The 25,591-nt window shown below is 42.7% G+C and overlaps 1 protein-coding gene across 1 annotated transcript in view; it reads left to right on the top strand.

Annotated features, from left to right (window-relative positions):
• GLIS1 (GLIS family zinc finger 1) overlaps positions 1-25,591 on the top strand; it is a gene marked incomplete at its 3' end in the record, with an annotated part of 191,453 nt that overhangs the window by 144,826 nt on the left and 21,036 nt on the right. Inside the window, 4 exon segments of the mRNA XM_082286720.1 lie at positions 12,419-12,580; positions 16,158-16,268; positions 19,431-19,563; positions 24,777-24,927. Of these exon segments, the coding sequence (XP_082142846.1) occupies positions 12,419-12,580; positions 16,158-16,268; positions 19,431-19,563; positions 24,777-24,927 (557 nt within the window).

Raw genomic sequence — 25,591 nt, 5'->3', positions numbered from 1 at the left:
TCCATGGATGCAGGCAGCTCAAGTGCCTTTTGCCTCAAGTGATACAGAGGACCCAGGTGGGGAAGAGACTGATTATTGGGAGTAACAGCCCTATACACCTCCTTTATCCCAGTTAATCTCTCTAGCAGGTGAGAGAAGAAGTACAAATGCTCACTTAAGCACCTGGAGTTTGCACACAGAAGAGCCAGGAGTTGGAACAGAAGCTTTCTTTGGGTGTGGAAGTAGGTTTGCAATAGCTTCTGTCCCTGAAACAATTAGGGCAGGCCCCACCAGGAGTGGAGGCTTCTCTCCCTCACTTCAGTAGGAGCTGGGAGATCTCCTCTGGGTTGGTTCTGCCAAACCTCACATGAACTGAGCAGCACCAGCAGCCAGGAGGAGCTCAGCATATTTTAAGAGGGACTGCACAAGGGCTTGAAGTCACCCAGCAGCTTCAGGACATGGACCCTGGATACTCTCCAGAACCAGGAGGTGCAGGGTCAGCATGCAAAGGTAAAAATGAACCATTCAAGCCCTGGGAGGTTTGGTTGGGGTGTGGTCCAAGTTCTGCCTGTAGTTTTGGGCCATTTTTTCTTGATTTACCCAAGTTGCTCTGGCACAGGCTTGGCCTCGGACTCCTCATTCTGAACCCCTAGAACAGGCTCAGCAGCACCTTGTGTGACACAACTACTGTGTCTGGTGCATTTTGCAGAGGTGGTATCTGGGAGCATCAGGGCTCCAAGGACAGTGATATGAGGCATAAACAACTTGAAAAATAAAATAAACTCTTGCTATCAGAGTCACAAGGCGAGCTGTCCAATACAACATTAGTCTCTGATTTTATATTTAATTTTAGAAGCTGAAACTAAATGTTTTAATTTTATATTATTCTCAACATAATGCTAATTTGCTCCAGATGTCCACTCTGAGCTGAACGCTGCCATTTTGCATAGAAAGCATGTGTGTCAGTGATTTATTCCAAATAGCTTCTCTTTTACTGCATTTCATTTTATTCTGAATGAAGTACTTAACAACATGTTTCTCTTTAAGAATCTTACTTAATCATATGGATATAATTTCTTCAATTTACGTTTTCAGTTCTTTAGTGTGGTGGCCACAGGGTGTTTCTTAACCTAGGAAGATTAAATGCACATGTTGAAAGCTGCTTATATTTGATTTTGAGGCACTTTCATTTCAAAGTCCTTCACGTAAGGTACAGAAGTGATTGTGGTTTCCTGCTAGGTTCTGGGATAGAGGGATAACTCTCAGGAAAACCTTGCAGATACCTTCTAATAATCATCCATGAAAATAACATAATTTCATTTCTTTCAAAACTGTGGTCTACCGAGAGTGTTTAAGACTTTTTTTATTGGGGTTCAGGAGAAAAAGAGATTTAATTTTCTTGTCATTTCTGGGCTACAGTTCAACATTTCAACTTAAAACCTATTTCCATTGAGCTTCTTTCCCAGTTTTCCCTCAAAATATTATCTTAGAAAATGTCTTTTATTCAGTTATTTTTTTTATTTATTTGGCAACATATTAAAAATTATGTGAGACAGCTCAATATGAAACCTTTGTTATTTGAGCCTGGCTCACTCAGCCATTCCTGTACATGGGCTGCTATTGGTCAAGTATGTCAGGAATGTCCTTTGGCAGCGGCCTGGGAGCTGCGTCATGCATGTGAAGCAGCTCCTATGAACTGCTCGGCGTGGATGGGAGGCTGCTCTGAACCTTGGAACAAAGTCCAGGGAAGATTTTATTCGTCTTTCATTTTAAAGCTGACCCGGGGTATGTAGTTTGTAGTAAGATGTGATGCTTCTGCAGTGGTCACACAAAATGTAATACACCAGGTTCCTCAGATATCAAAACCTACTCTTCTTCCCTTCTAAAAATCATTTAACTCATACAGTCCCTTTTCCTCTTAGGCTTTTAGATTGCAACCTATGCCATGGGATATAAATTTCATGAGGTCACATCATTTGCAAGGCAGGTTTTTCCCACCTGAAGTAATGTTCATCTGTATTAATTTATGTCTTCTTTTTGCATTTCTTTTTCAATCCTAACTTTTAATTTTCAGAACTAACCTTGCTGTTATTCTACAATTGTATTAGTTTATTACACTAAATTGTTGACACAGCTGGTAGGGAGCTAAGTGCTGTGGTTTCACACAATAAAATTTCAGACAATGTGTGTAGCACTTCTTTTTTATACATATCATTTGAAAGCCATATGATTCACCAATATGTGTTATTGTTATCCACCCATGTGGGATACAATCTATTTTAAATTAGTGAAGTGACTTGCTAAACTCCCTGTAAACAATAAGACTGTGGGAAAACATTAAGTACTATTCAGAAAAGAACATTGGTATACAGCCTTTTATCCAGAGGATCCCACAGTGCTGTAGAGAATGGAGGGACCTGGCACTGCTCTTCAGCAGAGCTCATCTTCACAACAGGCTTGAGGAGGCAACTCCAGCACTTAAAAATGGAGCAGGGTTTGGTGGAGAGTGTAAATGCCCACACCAGTTCAGTGGGTGTGGTAAAACCCTGGGTGAAGAGTAGCAACAGGGTGTTTGTTAGCAAAATCTTTAACATCTCCTTTATAGAGAAAACTGACTTCTTCTAAAGCAGGTGAGGTCTTGAAGCCATTTTCCTAGGAATAAATCTCTCCGATTTTCCTTCATGTAATGAACGTGGCCAAGCAAGACAAAATGCAAACACTGGCAGACTGAAATTAATGACTTAGGGTAAAGTGAGGATGAGTTCCTGATTTGTAGGGGAGAGAGAGCCAGTTCTCTCAGAAGGAGAAGATTATCCTTATCCATGTGTTACCTTCCAGCTCTGTGGGATTCTGCTGTAGTGTGATGAGCAGGTCCATGGGTGAAGGAGAGCTGTTTGTCTTGGGGTTCCGCTTCACGACCAGGGTACAAGGGAGAGCAGAATGAGGTAACCAACCCTCCAGTGATAACAAGCTCCCACCACATCTCACAGCCTCCCAGTGATTCACCAGTACCTCTTGTAGGGCTCTTCGCTAGAGCTCAGCTTTACACATGTGAGGAGGTATCAGGTACAGTCATTTTAGCTGATGTCTTGCCTGCCTTGGATTACAGGTTGGACCTCAGTCTTCACTTACGGATAATCAGGTTGGCTCAGCATGGCACAGAAAGAGCAGGAGCCTATCTGAGCCCTGCAAGTCCCACTGACTTTCCTACTCCACTGCCGAGAATAACCTTGGAGACAGTTGTATGTTCTCCTCGTTGCTTTGTGCAAAGATTAATCCAGCGTTGGTAAATTCATGCAGTTTGTCAATTTGCAGGGAAACTTTACTCTTCTGAGCTGATCTTCAGAAATAACAAGTTAAGATAAAAGCTCCATCATGTGCTTGTGGAAATGAGCACAGGGTAGAGTATGAGAAGGACAGTGGTTTTAAGATTTAAAAAAAATCCACCCTAACTAAAATGGGAGAAAACCCCAGCAATAAAACTACAGACTTTGTGAAACAGATTTAGTGAGGAAAATGAACGAGCTGTGTTGAACCAGTACAAAAAGTTGTATTTGCAACAAAAAGCCCACACAGATGGGCAAAGAGTTACCTTGCTGCTATTTTTCATCTTTCCTGAGAGAATTTGGTTGTGCTGGACTAGTTAAGTCAGCTGTAGCCAGCTATTTCCCACTGTAGATCAGATTTTATCTGCAGGATCCTCCTGTTTGATATGCCAAGGACAGGAGCCACTTTGTAAGCTGGGATGACATGTTACAAGCTATGATTGTAAAACATATTTATTTATTGGTCTTGACAAAGGTAGGAGCTGGGTTTTCCAGGATCATAAAAAACCGAGGAGTCCAGGGGAGATGAGTGGGAAGTTAGGATGGACACTTACTGTTGCCAGATGACACCGTGTTTGTGACACACAGGCTTGTCACACGCTGGTCTCAAATCTTCCTGTGACTGGACACAGAGCACAGACCTAACCTGGGATGTTCTGTCTGTGGTACATTGGAAACCTGTGCTGTTCCTAGACACACTCTTGGCATGTTACAAAGGCAGACTGGACTATGTGTGGATCTTTTTATTCCTTTACTGGTTCATTAAAAATAAAGAAAAATATGAAATAAAGAGGGAAATTTTTTATTTTGTTTTTTTCCATGTGTTTGTTAGTGAATACATTCAGAGTATTTCAATAGTGTCTGATGCCAGTATAACAGCTTAAGATTGTTTGCTTAATTCCTGAATGTACGCATTGTTTTTAGCAAACTATTAATTTCTGTTTGTCCTGCCTCTCTTCCAATCTCCCATTGGATTCAGAATGTAAACCAGGACAGGCAGCTTCTCTGCCATCCTCTTTGCAGACGTCTCTCCCAGACCCAGGAGTGAGAAGTGCCCTGTGCTGGGCACAGAAGGGTTGCTGAGTTCCCCAGCGTGCATGAATGTCCTACGCTGAAAGAGAGCGCTCAACACATTACAGGAACAGCTTACAGAAGCAGGGTGTGTAATTTTTAATAACTGGGATAAAAACCCCTCAGTGACATCTTTAAAATATAAATGCCTTTTCTTGTTTCTTTTATTCCTTTGCCCCCCCTTATTTTGCCTTTTCATCTTTTCTCCTTTCAATTCCATTAAGCTTCATTGTACAATAATGTATTGCACTGGACTTTTTTCAATTATGTTTTTGATTTTTTCCTCCTTGTTACTATAAAACTCCAGATGTTTTCAGACTTCATGGTTCTCTGGATTATTTTTTCCTTTATTTTAATCTTCTTTTGTAACATGCCACACATGTGGTATTTTGGCCTTTTAAGATGCTACGCTGTGCTAATCAGCCATAAGTTCTGGGGTAGGATTTTTTTTCTTTTCATAATTACTATTTTTCCCCTTCTTTCTGCTGTTGTCTCTTTAATTACTTTCTTTTTTCTATTTGTTTTATTTTTTGTTGCCCCAACTGGTTAGTCCACATCAATCATAATATATTCTCCCTTTGCTCTGAGGCTACATTCTTTGTGTTAAACAAATTAATTCTTCACTCCAAACTTTCAAGCTCTCATACCTGTAAGTAGATTATGAGCACCTTTTTCACCTTGTTTGTTGGTACAGAACAGTTTGCACTGTAACTGGCCCCCCAGACCAAGAGCACAGACTGTTCTTTAAAGATGGAGATGGGTGCAAATAGATGATACTTTAGATGCAAACTGGAATGGAAATGTTGCCTTGGAAATTAAGACAATGAATTACTGATCCAGAGAAATGAGTTTTTGAAGTACATGTAGGAAATGATACTTTTTATTAAAAAAAATCTAAAAGTACTGGAGGGAAACATTTTAATTTATTTGTGGTTCTTTGCTGGCATGGATGGAAGAGGGTTTTTAATTGACTTTGTTCATTCTTAATTTTGTCCCCAAAACAAGCAGATCTGGCTTCAGATATTAGAACAGCAAATCTTGGATTGTGTGCCGTCCTTTAATTTCAAATAGCTTGTAAACTATTCAAAAAATCCCAAATAAAGAATAGTTTCCCAATTACATCTGAGGAAATAAAGGGGCTGACATGGGATGTCTCCTTTGCTGATTACATGGCCCTGTGAATTTTGCATTTTGTTCTTTAAAATGTTGCCTCATGTAATGTTATTTTTGCCTGCAAGCCATAATACTGCATTCAGTCCAACTGTAATGAGGTTTCAGAAAATTGTTTGCTTTCCAAATGACATATTTAGCAAAACCTTATGGCAAAGTCTGTGGCTGTCAAGCTGCTGATAGTAAAATATTCCAAACTTTCCTGGTTCATTCTCATATGTTGTGGCAAACAAATGCAACTACCCCTGTTTTGACAAATGTTTATACTTCTGCTTGATTAAAGAAGGATTACTAAAAAGAGTTTTAATACTAGAAATTGGGTCTTGTGAAATGGATAGGATACTCTGATAGTTCCCCAGATACTTTAGGTTTGCTGAAAAACGCATGGAAAACTCTCTTTGCTCACTGAAGTGCATGACCTACTGGCACTAGAAGAAATAAATGTATGAATATTCCAGTGCTTGAAGCAGTGTTTGCCCTGTGCAGGGGATGTTGGCAGGCAGGTGGCTGCCTCTGCAGTCAGAGGTGTCTGTTTGTGTGTGGGAATCGCCTCGTGGGCAGAATCAGACCTGGTCACTCTTGGAACCTCGTGACTTAAATGAGTCCTGCGTGGGCCAGGTCTGCATTCCTCATGCATCCATCTCTCCTGGTACTGCCTGAGGGGGTTCAGGAATGCGGGCTTAGGGGCTTATAAAATTCATAAAATTGAAATAACAGAGACAGCCCAAAGTCTTGTGTAATTCACTGATAATCAAACACCTCCTCCAGGATTTTCAGTGTATTCATATTTCCCAGTTTCATGGAAATTAGGAAATACATGACCTGTCCAACAGCATAAAGAAAAATTAACTACTGGTGGACAGTGTGTGGATGTCAAATGGTTGGCCACAACTACCCTAAACCCCAACAATGTGAAGGATGTATTGCATTTATACTGTGGCTTACTTGTCTACGTTTTTCTTCTTCCTGTTCTGAACCTTTAAAGCTTTTCATCTCTTACGCACCAGCAGCTGTACAACACTGGCTAAAGCCCTAAATGCTTTTTTAAAAGACAAACAATAAAAAGTACAAGCATTTTTGCCCAAGACTCAAATGAAATAGCATGTAGTGTCACTTTGTAAACATAAATTGTTCAGGCTTCAGAAATAAAACCAAACCCAGAAACTGGCAGGTCCTTTTATGTTACCATCACAAAGGGGAAAAAAACCTAACAATTTAAAATTGTAACAGTTAAAGCTTCTAACAGTTTTAATCTGTAAGTTTGAATCTGGCTAAATAAATCAGGATCCTTTAGGATGTTAAAATCTCATTCCATGATTTTTTATGTACCCAAATAATTCTGTTGAGTTTAATAAAACTCCTTGCATGAGCCACGTTACTCACCTGCAACTATTTGCAGGATCAGAGCTTTACATTGTAGCTACAACAGCGAATTAAACATTAATCTAATCAGGAGTTAGCTGGGAAAAACAAAGCACCAGAACAGATACTTTGATTGTCCTGTGGGTGGAACAACTCAGTGTTTGAGTTCCTGAGGTTTGTAACGTTCGGAGCCCCATGTGCTTCCAGCCAGGGCCCCGACATTGGCCTCAGTGTGCTGTAAAACATTGATGCTATTTAAAGAGTGGTGTGGCTGTTTCCTCCCCTCCAGAAGGGATACTCAGCCTCACAGGATCCTTTTTCTCGTAACATGTTTTTCAATAAAATTTTCCCAATTTTGTAATCAGTTGGGAAGAAAGAACATTTCACAATGTTCATAAGGCTTGTGGATGTTTTGACCAGACATCAGATTTCCTATTGATAGCATTAAATGCTTTGGAATGAAATGTTTTGGGTTTTCCATCTGTAGGCTGTCTGAGATGTCAGCAGCCAATATGACCTGCTCTTTCCCTTTTAGGTCTATAAATAAAAGGCAGCTTGTTTAACTGATCTTGCAGCAGAGAGCAGAGGTGTATATTAATGAGCTTGCTCTAATGGCACACTGGACCTATTTAGCACTACGACTGTGAAGGCTTCTCTTTTTCAGTCATAACTCATTTCCTAAGAAAATGTCAGTTATTGCTTTGCCCTATGGTCTGAGCTGGTTAGTTTATAGTTTATTTCTCCTGATCTGTACCACTGACAGATATTCTAGACATGACTGTGCTTAAATATGCTTGTGAAAATGGTAAACATTTGATAATATAAACCCTCTTGGGAACGTGCTATTATTTCTGCATGGCAACATTCTCAGGTGCATTCAAAATATAATCTGGAAGCAAAGAAAAAACATTTTAAGCAATTACAGTTATTAGATTAAACTGTTTTGTTGGGAAAATTGTGATGTGTTTAGATCACTGTGAGATAATTCCGTGTTTTTATAAATATGGCTTTTGAATGCATGATATTGCAACAGCGACACTGCAGTGAGATTTTGGTATGAAATAAAGATAACACATGTATTTCCATATGGTGATGAACTAGTTTAGTCCCATAAATTTCTACAAGGTATTTTTTCCTGGTAGAAGTTGTGTTCTAAAAGCAGCAGTAGTTATAAAACCCAATAACTGCATTGTGTTCTTGCTGTAATCATGTGGCATTGTTTAGTGTCTGTGCTTGGGTGTGTGCAGCATTAACAATCTCACAGAAAAGAAAAAATTAGTAATTGCAATTTAATTATTATTTTTATTGATGAAACTTGTTTAAGAGCTCTGTTGACATTTACAGACTTTGAGGATCATGCAGCATTTGTTACTGTTATCCCAGGCATCAAACGTCCACAAAATGTTTAGGATTGTAGGATTAAGCAGTGACAGATCGGGGCCAGGTGTCTGGGAGATCCTGTAAGTGGCCTTCTCAGTTGATAAAACAGCTCTTACCATCCTGGAACCCTTTTGAAACTGAACATTAGTTCTTCGTAGTTGAAGCTGAGACAGTTGTGGGATGACTCGATCTTCCTGGAGGTTATTTAAAAAGGAGAATGAGCACCCCATTTCTCCAAGAGTAGCTTTATTTAGTGCATATATAAATGTAAATACACTCCAAGTAGCAAGAGTAAGTGGAAGGGTTAAAAGAGTTGGTGAGTAGCAGTTAAACCCAAGAATAACCTTACAAAGCTGTCTTAACAACAGCAACCCAGCTGAAGTTACCATAGCCCTCCTCTTCAGGGAAGCTGTTTCCATATGTGGACTTCCATAGGGATAAACTGTGAGGGACACAGTCAGCAGATCCAGCAAGAAATAAGAGAGCTGAAAAAGGTGTCCTTCGAAGTGCAACTCTTTTCTGCAGCTCTGAGTGGATTCTCAGCCCCACCCTGCTCAGCTCTTTGTACCAACTGCTTTCCTCCCTCCCTTTCAGACCTTTCATCTTCACCTTCCCCTCTTCTCATCACTTGCTGACAAAGTTTTTGCCCCCACTCCTTTCCCATTGATTTTCTTCCTGTTTGACCAACCCAGCCTTTGCCAACTTGAAAATGAGTACTGCAGTCACATCATTCTCTTTGCTGTTGTATTGTTCCCCCTCACATCTTTATCCTGAGTTTATCATTGCATTGGGACTATCCCACTGTCTGTTATGCAGTTTAATAAGCTGGTTAATACAAATAATGTGAATTAGGAAATAATAACATAAATAAGAAAAGCTCTGAATATCCAAGCATATGTGGTGATGGAGGAACCTTACTGCTGAAGGCATTGGACATATTTACCAAGAAAAGGCAGCTGACCACAGTAGAAGGGTCTGTAAATAAGCCCGTATTTGTTTTGAGTATTGCTGCTTACACTGTAGCTCTGAGCACTTCTGGTAGGGCCTGCTCCCTCTCTTCCTCAAGTGTCGATCCAGCAAACTCTTAAACATATGTGCTTTCATGTGTTTTAAATTAAGCTTGTGTTTAGATGTTTTAGGACATTTGCTATTGGAATTTTTGCTACTGACATCAATGAGAGTGGAGCTGGACCTTTAATGAGTTTGGATTATTCTGCATACATTCCTACTTTGCATTAGGCTTTAGATATGGAACTGAAGACTGGTAATCCATTAGAAAAACATTCTGAGGGTCAAGATCCTTCTCTCTAAATTGGAGAGAGATGGAATTGAAGGCTGGAGTGTTCAGGGAATGAGGAATTATGGTCACATCCAGAGGGTAGTGGTGAATGACTCAATATTCAGATTGGATGTCGGTGACAGGTGGTGTCCCTCGGGGGTCCATGCTGGGACCAAGTGCAGTCTCGGCAAATTTGCAGGTGTCACCAAGCTGCTTGGTGCAGCTGACACTCCTGAGGGACGGGATGCCATCCACAGGGACCTGGACAAGCTCCAGAAGTGGCCCATGGGAATCTTGTGGGTTTCAACAAGGCCAAGTCTAGGGTCCTGCAGCTGGTTCAGGGCAACCTCTGGTATCAACATAGGCTGGGGGATGAAGGAGCACAAAAATGCTTCAAGGGAGGGAACACTTCTGAGAAGAAAGGCTGAGAGAGTTGGGCTTGTTCAGCCTGGAGAAGGCACCAGGGAGACTTAGAGCAGCCTCTCAGTGCTTGAAGGGGACCTGCAAGAGAGATGAAAGGGATAATAGTTCAAAGGGATGCCACACTATGGGCACACTAATCAAAGGAGGCTGGAAAGGAGGAAGATTAGGAGCAAAAAGGAAAAAAGTGATCTTTAGGACCTGAGAACATTCACTCAGCTTGATGGAATGTCCTTATGAGAACTATGAATTTGCTGAACTCTGCTCTATTTTTCATAGACTTCAGCATTTTTGCACATTTCAAATTGCTCCATTCTGAATCTTTGTCAGATTTTTAGTGATGGTCATGAAGAAAGTTTGTTTCTTTTGAAGCCTTGGTGGCTTTGGTCACTTCCAAACCTCCCCACCTCCTTCCACCAGCTCAAATGTTCAGAGGTGGGTTGTGGCCAAACAAAGCTTCTGAACTCATAAACTGCATGTCTCCAGGTGATTTTGTGGATCTGTCACAATAGCTGTGATGGGTAAAGATGGAAATATATGAGATACTTGTCTGTACAAATAGACCCAATATGGCATTTAGATGGGTTAATGTCTGCCCAGGGCAGTAAAATATTTATGGCGTTAAAGGCCACACTGGTCCTTTGATGTGTGAGTGGCTGGGACAGAGAAGTGCCAGAAGCCCCTCTGCCTGCAGAGTGCAGAGCTGATCACTGGTTCACTGTGTTGGTCACTGTGTTGAGGTATTTACAAAACACACTGGGCTGAGCAGAATGTGGTGGGCCTTTCTCCATCAGTGATTTAATTTGCCTTTGGCAGGCCCTGGGAGATAGGCATCTCCAGGGTACAGCATCTCCAAGGCTTCTGCATCTGCTCTCCCTTCCCATCCCTCCCCCTGCACAGCTGGATGCAACAGCCAGGTCAGCAGTTTGCATGCACTGATATGTGTAAGAGGTGTGAGTGACAAACAGGATTGGCAAGGTGATTTCTGTGACGCCATCTCAGGAGCCACAGGTTCCTGGAAAGCTGCTGAACAAAATCCTGACTCTGCAAAAGGAAGTGACAAAGCATTTGCTGATTTTGTGAGAGTCAGGATTTCACTGTTTATGACCATGAATCATGCAAAAATCTGTGGCTTCCAGAAACAGTGGTTGGAACAGGTTGCTCAGAGAAGCTGTGGCTGCCCCATCCTTGGAATTGCTCAAGTCCAGGTTGGGCAGAGCTTGGAGCAACCTGGGATAGTAGAAGGTGTCCCTGCCTACGGCAGGGCTTGGAACTAGGTGATCCTTAAGGTCCCTTACAACACAAACCATTCTATGAAGATACACCTGCATTATTTCAGAATTGCTGTTAGAGTTGATATGAAGGTGAATTGGGTTGTCTTTCTCAAATACATTCCTTGAGATCACAAATCCTTGAGGAACCAGGTTTTTGTCTGTGTAGAGGCATAAGAAGATCTGCAGTGCCATGAAACAGCAATATATGCAGAGTGGGCAAAGAATATGCATTCCATCACTGGAGTATTTGCATGCAAGTATTTGAGCATGTGTAAGCGAGTGCATTTTCTGGGTGTGCAGGTGCACGAACGTGTGTGCACACGTGAGTATTTGTGCTCACCTGGGAGAGTTCCCAAAGCACATCCTACAGACAGTGCCTCCACTGCCTGTTGTCTGTAACACTGACACCTAGCAGTGAGCAATGCAAAACACCCTTCCCTGGCCTAGTAGCTGGAAATTTTACTTATTTATTTATTCAGATTTAATTTGAAACAGTGACTTCTGTTATGAAAGCTATGCAGCGTTTTATTGCTGAGCTCCCTAATGAAACGGGTGCTTAAGAAGTCAGAATTTCTCAGGTTACTGGTTGTATAAATACTGAGAACAGCTCTGAATGATACAGCTAGTAAAGAAAAGGGTGCAGAATAACAGCAGAGTTCCTTTGGATTGATCTTCAAATGGATCAGGTCTTCCTGTAATAGTCTGTGCTCATCTGCTCCAGTGTATAATATTTCAGACACCTGAAACCAGGTTCTAACCTGCCACAAATAGCTTCTCTTGCTCTCTGTCTGTAGCAGCTAATTGTTATTGCCCACAGTGGTTCCTGTGCCAGTTAACATCTCAGAGGACTCCTCAGAACACTTGTTCTTTCTTCAAATTTTCTGTCCTGACACCATGTCTTTAAGTGTTCAGTACTTCAGACAGAATGTGTGAGATATTTATAACCCTTGTATTTTTACTGAGCAGCACACCATGTCTTCGGTGACAGATTAAATGAACAGCACAATATGTTGTGTTTCATCAATAAATTTCAACAGATGTTTGAATGTTGGTTGATTTATTGCATGTCCAGCTTGGTTCTTACACTGTTCTCATTGTGGCTGCACATGGTTTATTTAATAGAACCTTACAATGATTTTTTTTATGACGTTTTTCAGTTTGAAGGGTGCAACAAGGCATTTTCTAGGCTTGAGAACCTCAAGATTCATCTCCGGAGTCATACTGGGGAGAAGCCATACCTGTGTCAGCATCCTGGCTGCCAGAAAGCTTTCAGCAACTCCAGCGACCGGGCAAAGCATCAGCGGACACACCTGGATACCGTAAGCATGATTTCATACTGGGAGCTGCACTGAGTTTTCCAGCAGTCCTGGTACACAATCAGTTCTGTAACTGCAGGGGGACTTGGCCTTTTCATGAGAAGAGTCTTGGAAAACTCAGCTATGAGCAAGTGTATTTGGTTTTGAACTGTATGTGCTTTGAGAAATGAAAAAGTCTTGATCATAGAGAGGCAATTAGTTGGTGTTACTCATGCTGAGAAGTAAGTTATGAAGGAGTAAGTTACTCAGCAAACTCTCCCATTGTTCCTGTTCCAGTAAGAGGAGGCAGCAGCACAATAAGGTGTAGCTGAGTGAAAGCTGAGTCACTGCTGCTGCACCAAATCTGTGTCATTGTCTCACTTCCCATCCCCTTCAGTGAGAGTTCTGAGTGAATGCAAAAGCTGTTCAGACCTCTCAGGGCAAGGTAAATGCACCTCAGTTTTGGACAGTAATTTTGTAAAAGTGAAAATAAATCTGTCTCATAACTCTGGAATTGGTTAAGTACCCTCCATCAGAATTAACTGTGAGAAACACATTCTGTTATTCTCTAGTTGGTAGATTGGGCTTGACTCTGCAGCTCTTCTCACTTGTCTCACAGAGAAGATGGGAGCCTGTCAAGCATCTTGGGCTGTACTGAGATGAAATCACCAGGTCATGGGGAAAGAAGGCAATGAGGCAGCTCTGCAGACAAGTCATGTCCTCAGCATAAAGCCTGTAAAGAGTAACAGGCAGAGTTGTTCCTTTGTCTTTTTCAAAGAAGTGAATACATGGTTTAGTTTGGCCAAGTGTTTATGGGGCAGAACTTTTGAGTTTAATTGATATTTACTTTTTAAGCAGTTACACATTTCAGACAGTGCAGCATTAAGGAATGTCTAATGTACATTATGCCTTGCAAAAACAAACAAGTGAGAGAAGCAAGTCAGTCACATTTTCCAAACCAAAGCACACTTACAATAACAATGTTTTATTTATTTGAAAGTCAACCTGAGATATTTGAATTTGTAATTTGCATCTCTTTTGAAAGTGGATATACTAAATTGCGTGCAGTTTTTAAATTTAATTGCATGAACCTAGTAGATATATTTTTTATTATCCAAACTCACAAATAGAATGCCATCTATTAGTTTTAAGAGAGAACTTAAAATGGTTACTAGAATGAGCACAAATTCTTTTTGTGTGTTGTCTGTGCAATATTGAAAACAAATGTCTTAACTTTCTATTTTCTTCTCTTCTCCCTTTATCTCTGTCTTTATTATCTGAAATGCTCATAAATCAGGAAAAAGGTACAGTAATAATTTTCTACTAACTTTCTTAAATATCTAAAAACATCCTCCATGCTGTTCCATTGCAGGTTCTCCAGAACTGTTCCTGTAGTCGTGCACACTGAGTTCTAGTTACCTGGTTTAATTGAAGCCCTGTGGTTTAAGCTCAGTAAATTGTGTGCTTATGTGAATGTGAAAAATAGCAGAGCTACAGGATGGTGCTGCTGCATTAAACAACTGCCTAGAATGTCAGAGCAAATAGCCATGAACCTTTGTAAGCGTAGTCAGATTTTCATCTAGTTTCCCTATCACTGAGTTGAATCATTTTATCACTAATTTGAATGACATCAGTGATTTGAAAAATACTCTGCTAGTTTTTCTGCCAAGGGATTTGTTAAAGTTTTCCATAGCTTTTCCTCAGGTGTCAGTTCTCTGTGCTCCAGACACTCTCAATAAATCTCCTCTGCCCTGTAACTTTCTGGGTAGGTGCTGTGTTAGCCTGTAAGGTCATGAATTGGTGAATGATTCTATTATTCCTTCAGAAATTTCCTGCTGGCTGGACAGAGTAGCAATACTTATTCTCTGGAGGTACTTACAAAGAAAGGGGGTTTATATAGGCTGCTTATTCCTTATTGAGTGCATTTGGAATTGGTTTTAAAGCTTCTCAACGTAGGTCACTCCATCATTTATCTTCTCCAAAGGAGAATCTGTAAATCATTTCACTTACTGGTGTACGCTGGTTTGATCGAATCCCTACTAAATCATCTGGAAGTAGATCCTTCTCCTAGGCAGAAGCAGAATAAAGGGAACCTGTCTGTCCTTGTGGTAAAAAGGGCATGTCAGCACTCCTCCAGGAGCAGAGCAACTGGTTTAGAGGACCTCACAGTCACTTCTCCCAAAACCGGTGGGATTTTTTTCCCTTCTGTGCATCCTCCTTCTGAAACCAAGGGGATTAAAGAATGTGACACTGAGGTCATGGCAAACCAGTTTTCTACCTTTGAGAAGACACCAAAAGGATTTGCTAGTCCTTGTGAGAAGGCTGAGGTAATGTTGACAGATGAGGCAAGAACATAGAGGGCAAAAGAATGTTCCATTCAACTTTAAAGCTTTGTGAGCTGTGCCATGCAGCACTATTTTGCTGGCGCTTAAGTCAGTGGTTACTTTAAAGTGCCTTTGCTCATTTTGGCAATTGCACCTTCATTTGGAGTTTGTTCTGTAACCCAGAGATAGTGTTCCATTTGTTGGGAGTAGGCATTGCCAAGAGAAGAATTTGGTGAGGATTTCAGTTGCTGGGAGTCCAGAATCAGCATTTAAATTAGAGCATCTCATTTATTTATTTGCCTATGAGAAGAAGACACTGGAATTCTTTCCCAGACTCAGATGGTTTTTGCAGGAGGTGCCCCAGAATCCGCTTTGCTGCATTTCACAGAGTCACAGAATTGTTAAGGTTGGAAAAGATCCTTAAGATCTTTGAGTCCAACCGTTACCCCACCACTAATCTGTGTCCCCAGGTGCCACATCCACACAGTTGTCAAACACTCCCAGGGATGGTGATGCCATCACCTCCCTGGGCAGCCTGTTCCAATGGCTGACCATCCCTTCTGTGAAGAAATTACTCTTAAAATCCTATCTAAACCTCCTCTGGTGCAACTTGAGACCATTTCCTCTTGTCCCGACCCTTGTTTCATGGGGGCAGAGCCCAACCCCCACCGGGCTGCACCCTCCTGTCAGGGAGTTGTAGAGAGCAAGAAGGTCCCCCCTGAGCCTCCTTTGCTGCAAGCTGAGCCCGCCCAGCTCCCTCAGCCACTCCTTGTTGTCCAGACTCTTCCCAAGTCCATTGCCCTTCTCTGGACATGCTCCAGCACCTCAAATGTTTTTCTTGTCATGAGGGGCCCAAAACGACACCCAGGATTTGAGGTGGGGCTTCACCAGTGCCCAGCAATTGTTGTAAAAACTATGTAAATCAGAACTCAAAAAACCCCCAGATGTCTGTCTTTATAATTATACTGGGTGATCTCTTGATAATTTTGTTTGCTGTAAAGACTAGGGAGAAAAGAACGGCTCTCAAAACCCATTCAGTCCCACCTCACTAGCATTTACCTCAGCCCCGTAGTCCACACCCAGTGTGCCAGTGCAGAATCAGTTCTGTTTGCATCGTGCCTGGTTTGTGAGCTTAGAGGAGACAGAGCAGACGTGGACCCAGCAAAGAGAGCAAGCAGCTCAGGTTCAGCACTGCGTGTCAGCGTCCTGCAGCACTCCCTGTGCTGGCTGTGGCAGGCAGAGGGGTGTGACATGTCTCCCTTTGCTCCCGTTCCCAGAAGCCCTACGCCTGCCAGATTCCCGGCTGCTCCAAGCGCTACACGGACCCCAGCTCCCTGCGCAAGCACGTCAAGGCTCACTCGGCCAAAGAGCAGCAGGTGCGTAAGAAGGTAAGAGCAGGCAAAGAGTGACACATCCCCAGAGCTCCTCAATACAGCCATTTTTAGTTTACCTTTAATTCATATATTTTCAGATCAGAGTTTTTCTGCAATATCACAGAAGAAAACTTCAGTGGAGCTGATTTTCCTGTTGGTTTTAAATCACTGTTGTTAACCAGACCACCTTATATATTTGTACTTTCAAAGGCTGCCACCCTCTAATTCAGTTTGCCCCACGCCTTCTGTCCAAGCGTTTCTTTTTCTGTTCCTCTTTAATACACAAGCCCAAGCTGTGCTGTTGTTCACATAAAATGTCTGTGCTTTGAGTCTCTGCAATCAGCACTAGCTGATTGTGTCTACTAAAATACATGTTAGCAGATCATCTAAAATGCAAATGAAACAGCCAGGATACAATGGAAGTGTAGGAAAAGAGCTTTTGTAATAGAAGAGATGTCCTTGTGTCAGCCATGCCCCCTTCCCTCTTGCTGCTCCTCTTGTACAGTTTTCACCAGTTTGAACTTAGAGTCCTCTTTCCCAGGCCAGCCGTGTGTCCCCTAATTCTCTGTGGAACCCTTCTCTCCACCAGATGTGTGCAGTCTGAGTAGCAGTTCCCAGCACATCAGTGACCAGAGCTCTCTTCCCTGTTTCAGATACTCATGGAACACTCACTGTGTGGTGAGCTTTGTCCCTGAGAGTAACACATGCCCAGCACCATCCAGGTGTCCATGGAATCAAGTCTTTGCACATATCAGCTCTAGTCAAAAGTTTTATCTAGCCTGGCCACTGCCTAGTTTTCCATCCCAAATTTGTATTACCAGGCCTTGTGGTTTCCTTGCAGCTCTCAGCTTTAGAAGGTTCCACAGGATGTGCTGTGCATGTGTGTCCTCCCACACCATAGGTCACAAAATTCCCTACACTTCCCTAGAGTAACCTTCAGCTCATAGTGCAAGTAAGAGTCAGAGTGCCATGGCAGTAATTGATTCATTCTATGTAATTAATTCTGTGTAATGAGAGTAAGAGTCAGAAGGCCATAGTAGTAATTGGCCACAGAAAGAGGGTGACTGTGGCACCAGAGTCTTTTGCAATTGCAAGATCTTTGCAACAGGAAGGTTTTGTTACATGAAATTCTCAGCAGATTGTGGAAAGCAGCTGTGCTCCCTATTCCAAAGAAAAGAACTTCCCCATTTTTCCTTCCTCTGGTTTCTGGCGTACTTCAGGGAAACAAGGAGGGAATTACTTCCTAATACCAAACCTGGGTATCATTTGTTCAGCTCTGTGTACTGAGCTGAATGCATTTAACATGTCACCATCCTTTACATCTGGGGACAGTCCCCACTGTTACACCCTGTCACCTGCTGAGGCCTCGTTCCAGTTCTCCACAGCAAGGTGGGAAAAAAACCCCAAATCCCAACTTTGCATTGGAGGGCAACAAGTACTTCCTGCATCAGTAGCAGGAGGCCTGAAGAACACAATCAATCCAGGACAAATTTGGTAACACCAACTGCAAACTCAGGCTGCTTGGATGCACCAAGACATCAATATCCAAGGTTTTGTATCACTTAATCTCCTACCTTGAGGAGTTTTCCTTTGTGCATGTAAATAGTCTCCTATAGACTTATCAAATCTATCTTAAAATAATGTTAGTAACTTGCCTCCCACACCTTATTTGGTAGACCAGTCTAAATCTGCACTCCTCCAGTGGTTTGAAATAATCTTCAGATTTCCTGTCTCATTTATCCATGATAACTTTATGAATATTTGATCCTGTGACTTTTTTTTCTCAAACTGAAAAGGCACCTGAAAAAGCAGCAGATTTAAAGTGTGTTTTGGTCAGGCTCTCTTAAAAAGGATCAAAGCAAACGTAGTTGATAAAGAAACAAGAACCCCTCCAAAATATTTCACTTCTATATATTAAAAAACCCCAACACCTTTCACAGCTAAGTAAATCTCAGTGTTACTGAACAGCCTACTTTGGATTTCAGGTTTAGGAAAAAGAGGGAGAAAGACTATTTATACTCACTTGCTTCATTTTGGTTCTAACTCAGCAAAGGCAGTTGTCCGTTGGTATCAGCTTCCCAAGAGTTCTGAGTGGAAATGACTTAGCCAGGAAAGAAAAATTAACAAACTGTTCTGCCAACAAGTCTTGGTTGAGATATGTTACCAAAATGTGCCATCTCTGATACAGAACAAAATGCCTGAGCTTAGACTTGTACCAAAGGAATCCTGAGCACTCAGTTCATAGCTTAGAGGATTAGTGCAGGGGTGATACTTGGTTGTTCTGAAAGGCTTTACAGGAACAAAACAGGAGAAAGTTAGCTGTTAATTTAGTAGTAGTTTAATTGGCTGCAGATGCACTTTGTGATCCAAATGTCAGATGTTTATCTCGAACCCACAAATGGCTGTAGAGCCAAATTCTGAAAAGGTTTGCCTGGGCCTTTTATTTAGAATACCCAAGCTCAGGGGAGATGGGTATGTGAGGCTGTACCCATAAGGACAATAACTATTTATTAATGGCTGTAGAATATGATGGCTGTTTGTGTAATGTGAGCACTCTGTTATGACAAAAGCTTGGCAGCATCAGCATGTTTGAAAGAGAATTAGAAATGCTTTTCTTTCTTAATTCTCCTCTCCTGCTGTTTTTAATATGATCGACATTGTGGTTTTCAAGAGTTTGCTTCAGACCCTTTTGCCAGAGCTTTAATTTACATGGAGCACAGCTGACACGTGGGTGATACCTCTTACACATCATTGACAGTGCCTTGCTCTGCCAGTTCTAATCTGATAAGCACAAACGCTTTTCTTTGCCTATCAAATGTCTTTCCAAGTGTCCCAGTCACAGGGTGATGCAAACCTTTTGCCACAGAATCCAAGAAACTACAGAAAGCCTGAAAATGTGCAGTTCAATTACTCAGGATGATTTGAAGAAACACAGGGCACATTATTTTCTGAAGCAAACTGGTTGTTGATGTAAGATTAGCACACTTGTGCACTTCAGAAAACCAAAGTTATCTCTAATTACAAGTTACAAGTACTACATACATCCTTTATTACACGGAGTTCCTGAGAATGGCATGTCTTCCTTCTGTATATAATCCTTAAGGAGATATATGAAGTTAATTATAAATAGTTTGGTTTGACTATGTAACACAATGTTTCTTAATCCTCCTCTTGTAGCTGAAGTCCTGTACTGATACTGAACAAGATGTACTAAATGAGTGCTTAGCTATACAACAGCTCCACACACCTTCACAGCACATCCTGGATGGGAAGTATGGCAGATCTGTAGGTCCTCATGATTTAATTACAGGTAAGAATACTTCTAATAAGTGTGGTGCTAAATATGTCATATAACAGAGGATTTAAACCAGAAAATATTTGTCACTGTGGAAGGTGAAAAAACCTCCAAACCAACAAATAAGATGAAATAATTCTTGAGTTGTTTGCTAAGGCCTGGCTTTTTTTTTTTTTTTTTTTTTTTTTTTAACAGAATTAGTCAGAGAAATAACTACTGTTAATTTCAAGTGAAAGGGGCAGCAGCCCTGCTGAAAGTCTGTCTCCATCCATTTGTTGTCCTTTCAAAATGTGCCTTGTCCTGGGCAGAATGCAGGTGCAGGAGCTGTGCTAAGTCCAGGCAGGTGCTCTGGCACAGACTTGCAACAGGAGGGTTTTATTCAGGAGCTGAAGGAAAGCTGATGAGGCTCAGTGTTATGATGCACTTGGAATCATAACAAATAATGTGGTGATGCATGAATGGGAAGAAAACTTGAATTTGAAATGTCAAACCTTGTAATTATCTTTTCTAGTATTTAGTCTTCCTTTCTGTATTTTCTTGTGGTTTGAAGAAGAGCAGGCCCTTCTCAGGGACCTTAGACTCTTCTATACATCTTAAAGGAAGAGAAAAAGATGCTTCCATTCCCTTCTGTGGGAAATAAGATCTAGATTCACAGTTTTTGTACCCTAGCAGAGGATCCGGAATCAGGGATTTGCAATTGGAGGTTCTGTGTTAGGCAGCAGAGAGAGGCACTCCCAAAGGCTGGCAGTGTAATTGTAGTCTGCCTTCTGCAAGAATCTCCTACTTTTTTGTGATTACTCCAAATCTTCAAAACAAAAAATGCATTCTGCTTGACATCTCCTATCCTCTTTTCTGGTTCAAGTTGCATTAAAATGTTGGAATGTAACTGGTGAACAGAATGGAGGAGAATGGGAAATACCCCATCATTGTGATGTGGTTCCCCTGGGAGTCTGCACTCAGGGTTTACATGTGGCTCCTCAAAAAGTGGGAGAAAGCTGGAGGGATTTGGGGGTTAATTTCCAGTCTCTCCCTGTGCCACCTGCACTGAGTAAGGTCTGTGAGGGCAGCACATGGCCTCTGCTTCCCCTTGACAGCCCCATGTAGCTGGAGCATGACTTGGCCTCCGCCTCCCAGGCAGGGCAGGAAAGAGCAGTGACATTTTCCTCAAAACAGGCTGCACTTCAGAACCCCAGAAACTGCCTCAGATTGCAAGTGACAACAATAAAACAGGAAAAGAGTTATTAGCTCATAGATAAACAGACCATCCCTAACCTCTCAGTGTCATTTCCGAGAACCTCTTGTGAAATGAAGGATTTTATCTGTCCGTAACTCTGGCTTTGTCTGATATGATTTCTGTGTTGATTGTATCAATCCGTCACCAGGATGTTGTTGAAAAACTGTAAATCTTCCCTGACACGTCCATCAGGTTGCTCCATATGAGACCCCATCAATGCACAGTATGAGCAAATGCCAGGGAAAAATAAATCAATGTTTGAAAGATTGTTTTGCAGTGAAACAGAAGCTGCTTCATATTATGTGGAGTACAATCCACAGGCAAAACTGTTCCTTTGTCATTATTTAGGGCATATAAGCCCTAAATATGCTGATCCTTATGGAATTAAAGCTTAAGGACATTCCTGCTGCCACCTATAGTCTGCAGTGATTGCACATTTGCTCTTTCAGATAAGCTGAGGTAATATTTTTTGAGAAATTGGCTATAATACTGCATATAGATTATACATGGATAAATACAGTGTATGATGGCCTCATATTCCACTTGAAATATGAAAACATTCATGGTTTGGGCTCTTGAGTTTGGTTTTTGTGTTGTTTTTTTCAAAGAAACCACATTATTAATGTGCAGAGCTCTGGGCTTTAGGGATCACTTGGATTCCTGGAGAATTTCAGTTTTGTCTTTCTCCAAGTTGAAGCACATTTTAAATATGTCAGGGATGAAAGCCCATCACAGAAAAAAAGAAATATTAAAAAAGGCTCCATCCCTTGTGTCTGACTTCAAAGCAGGTAAGACAGTGAGCAGAGGAATGTTTCTGCAGTCAGAGGAACCCATTGTTTGCTGAGATCTTCTTTGTTTTTCCCTCCTCATAACTAAGATGCTTCATGGCTACATGCATTTAACATTTACATCTGCCTGTGGACAAGAGCTTGTATCACTCTGGTCCCACTCAGGCATTTTCTCTGGATTTTATTATTGTTGCCTGGTCTCAGCATAAAGCTGAGGGGGAAAAATGCTGCTAGTCACAGATGCTCAGAGCACCGTTTTGGCCACAGATGTTAAGGTTAAAGGCCAGGCCATTTAAAATACTGATTGATGACTTAGATTTACAATCTGAGATGGTCAACGTGTGAAGAGGCCCAGGGCACACAGGCCTGGCGTGGGCTGCACTTGCAGGAGTCATTCACAGCAGCTCCAAAGGCCTCTGTGTGACTTCAGGTACAGAGTATTAGTGCTCAGTGCTGGGAAAAAAGGAAGAAAAACTGTGAAAGGAAAGGAATTTTGGAAGTACTGAAAATTACACTGAGACCGGATTAGCAACTGCTCTTCCCCCTTGGCTTGTTCCTCCGTGGGGAGGGAGCTGGGGTGAGGCAGCACAGGGCATGATGTGAATGACATGGGGGAATGTGGGGGAATGTGGGGACAAGGGACACCTTTGTCAAACTGGGCCTGAGTGGTGCTGCGTAGAGGTGTAGGGAGAGGAGAACTCACTGATGACAAACCCTACAAGCCTCAGTGCACACATGGTCCAGGCAGGGGCTTGTGATCAGGAAGTCGAAAGATAGATCTAGGAGATGTCCCCAGCTAGAAATTCTTCAAGCCCAGCAGTGGGCACTGGGTGTCCACCCCAGCAGAGCATGAACAGCAGTTCCACAGATGGGTAAACTCCTCTGCAGAGTGGTTGGGGTCGCAGAAACTGGGGTTGACAGGGATTCTGTTTTCATTTGGTTTTCTGAAGGGGTAGGTTTGAGTGCATGGGATCATGCAGGACTCAGTTGCTGCACACACAGAGTTGTGGGGTGTTTTTTTAACATTTTCTTGCTCCTCTAGAGGGTTATGCTGATTGCAGGTACTCAGCTACTCTGTCTTTCTCATCACCTCAAGGAACAGGCAGGAGAGAGACATCCTAAACATTTCTGAACTGTTCAGGGGTGGGATTGAAAGGTAAAACATTGAGTGTGTTTGCTGGCCACCACACTGCTAAGATGACTTTTCTTCTGAGGGCTTTTGAGCTTTTTGCACAAGTTATTGCTGGGCCAGCAGTGTGGGAGCCTTAGAGCATGAACAGCTTGGTTTAGGTTCTGCAGTTTCCTCCAGGCTGTGCTGTCACTATAGCTGAACTGGTGATGTAGGAAATGGAGCTGAAGTGTGAAACGACACTGAGCAGTCAAGGTCAAATCTGGCTCATCTCTCATGCCTGATAATGAATGTATGAACAGTGAGGATCTCAGGGAAGTGGAAACTGCTGTGTTATGAAATGGACTGAAGCCACCAGTGGAAAAGCACTTCCACAATGTAGCATCCTTGCTACTGACTTACTGTTACCAGAAGAGACTTTAAATAAATCCTCGCATCACCTGTGAACATCTGACTTCTTAAAGCCCCTTCTGTCTGGTGTGCAGTGCAGAAAGCAAGTTGGTTTCACTGGCTGGTTGACAAATGTTCTGTCTAGTGGGAGACAGAGATGATGTGGTTCAGTTTTGTTGCTTTAGATCTGTCAGCAGCTGAGGACTCATTGTTCATGAGGGGTTTTCGACTCATCTGAAGCCCCTGACAAAGGTGGCTGGAATCTTGCCTTGGTGGTTCTGCTCTTCAGTCACACACAGAAACAGATGCTGACATTCAGATGTTGCTTCTCCACCCCGAGGGTGTCACACATTCCCCACAGCTCTGGGTTTTCATGTTGCCCTCTGCTTGTTCCATGTCACTGGGAGGGTTTGGGAGGGGTGCAGTCCAGAGCCTTGCCAGCGACACGGGACAGGGCCGAGCACAGCTGGCACATGGCTCTGTCCTGGATGTGCAGCTCTGTACACACTGAGTGGGAAAGGACAGATGAATGGTACAGGAGGAGAAGATGGCAAAGAAAGGCCCCAGAGGGAGCGTGGGGTCTCTGGACTCTAGAGCTGGACACTGTGGGAGCTGGCAGACCTCACTTGGTGCTCACAGCTTTCAGATCACAGTGAGAGCGGCTGTTCTGGTCCTCATCCGTATGCACATTCCCTGGGAAGGGGTAGGACAGAACTGTGGCAGATGTCGAAGGCACAACTTGAAGAGGAGAAAGGCAGAAAAAGTGGGAAAAGGACGACTAGACTTCTCCCAGAACAGCATGACAAGGAGCCTGCCCTTTTCCCCTGCCACAGGGTGGCATTTGCACACTCCATGCTTGTACTCCTGTGATGTCTGTCACCACAGAGACCTGCCCTCAGTGCAGCAGCCTTCACACCAAAAGTCAGTGTGAGGGCCCTGAGCCCAGGTAATGCCTGTCTTGGTGCATGGTCACTCTTCAGAAGGGAGAAAAAAAACTTATTTCCAATATCTTCATCCAAGAGTCCTGGACAAAGCTTCCTCAACAAAGGGTGTGCTTGAGGGCCTGGTAGGTACTTGGCTATTGGTGCCTGACTGCCATGGTAGAGTCCCCAAAACTGGCACACCCACGCTCCTTCAATAATTCTGTGCTAGTGAACTTGTTTTCATGATCTCATTAAAAATTTTTCCTTCCTCCTCTTTGCATTCAGTTTATTGGGGTTTCATTTGTATCAATATGTGATATTTATGAATGGTCTGGGATGTCCAGCAGCTTAGTAATGGAAAGTCAAATTACAGAGTTTGAAATGAACAGCAGAATCCCAGGGTACCATGATCTGTTTTCTGTGTGAGCTCCATCCCCCGAGTACTGCGGGTTCTCTCTCACAGGGATGGGAAAGGCAGGGTGGGAGTCCTGCCAAGCCCTCCTGGCTGTCAGGAGGGTTCTGCAGCTCTGTAGAGTCCACCTGGACCACCTGGGAGGGTCAGAGAGGAGATACTCACATGTCAAAGTACCACAGCACAGCTCTGAGTGCTGCTCAGGCACAGGGGCGTTCACTGACACACAGGGGCTCTGCTGTGGGGTTGTGTCTCAGGGTTGGGCAGGGGATAGGGAGGGAGCTGGAGACTCTGCAGGACTTAGTGATGCTTCCTTGCTTATTTTGTTTTGCCAACTGCTGTGTGTTCCCAGGCATGTACAGTGGATCTAGCTCCAACCACAATGGCCCCTCCCAAGCTGTGCTGCCGCCTCCTCATGACATCCCTTCAAGGCACCTTCCCCTCGACTCGGCCCTGTCCAGCCCACATCACCACCAGTCGCCGCTGGAGAGTGCCAGGGAAGGGTATGTGTGTGCTGTGAAACACGCTGGGCCTGTGCCTGGCATGATAATGAACGATGAATTTTCTTTCACTTTGCATGGGTGCTGTTCAAAAGAAAACACTGGCCCAAATGAAGCAATTTTGTTTGTTTTAGAATCACAGAATAATTTAGTTTTCAAGGAACCTCAGAAGGTCATGTCATCCATGCCCTGTGCAAGGCAGGGTAAACTTGGACATAATTTATGAGGTTGTTCAGGGCCTTGTCCTTGGCTTTGACAAAACACAATGGGATTTTTTCTTCATAGCATGCAGTTAAATTTAGATTTTGTGTTTTAGTTCTTGCTGGGTGACTTCTCATAGGTTTGGATAAGCACAGAGATCTTTCTTTAGCTAACATGAGAAACCTCTCAAAGGGTAAAACCTGAACTATGACTCACTCAGGAATCAGGCAGTGTTTGCCTTAGTAATACTCACTCAGTGTCAGAGTCACAGGCTTTCTCACTTCCTTGCTCTCTGATAAGGTTTTCTGCAGTGCACCTCTCAGCAGCAGGCTTTACCCAGCCAGATCCTAATCAGGGAAGAGTGTTTAATCCCACTGATTGTATGGATTGCACCACTACGGATACAAATGCATGGCTAGAGAGTGTGATATTTCTAAAGCACCGTTTGCTCAAGGCTCTCATAACA

The sequence above is a fragment of the Coloeus monedula genome, assembly GCF_965178545.1.
Source record: "Coloeus monedula genome assembly, chromosome: 9".
Lineage (NCBI taxonomy): Eukaryota > Metazoa > Chordata > Aves > Passeriformes > Corvidae > Coloeus > Coloeus monedula.
Note: the sequence above shows the minus strand (reverse complement) of the source record. Positions and strands in the feature narration are given on the sequence as shown.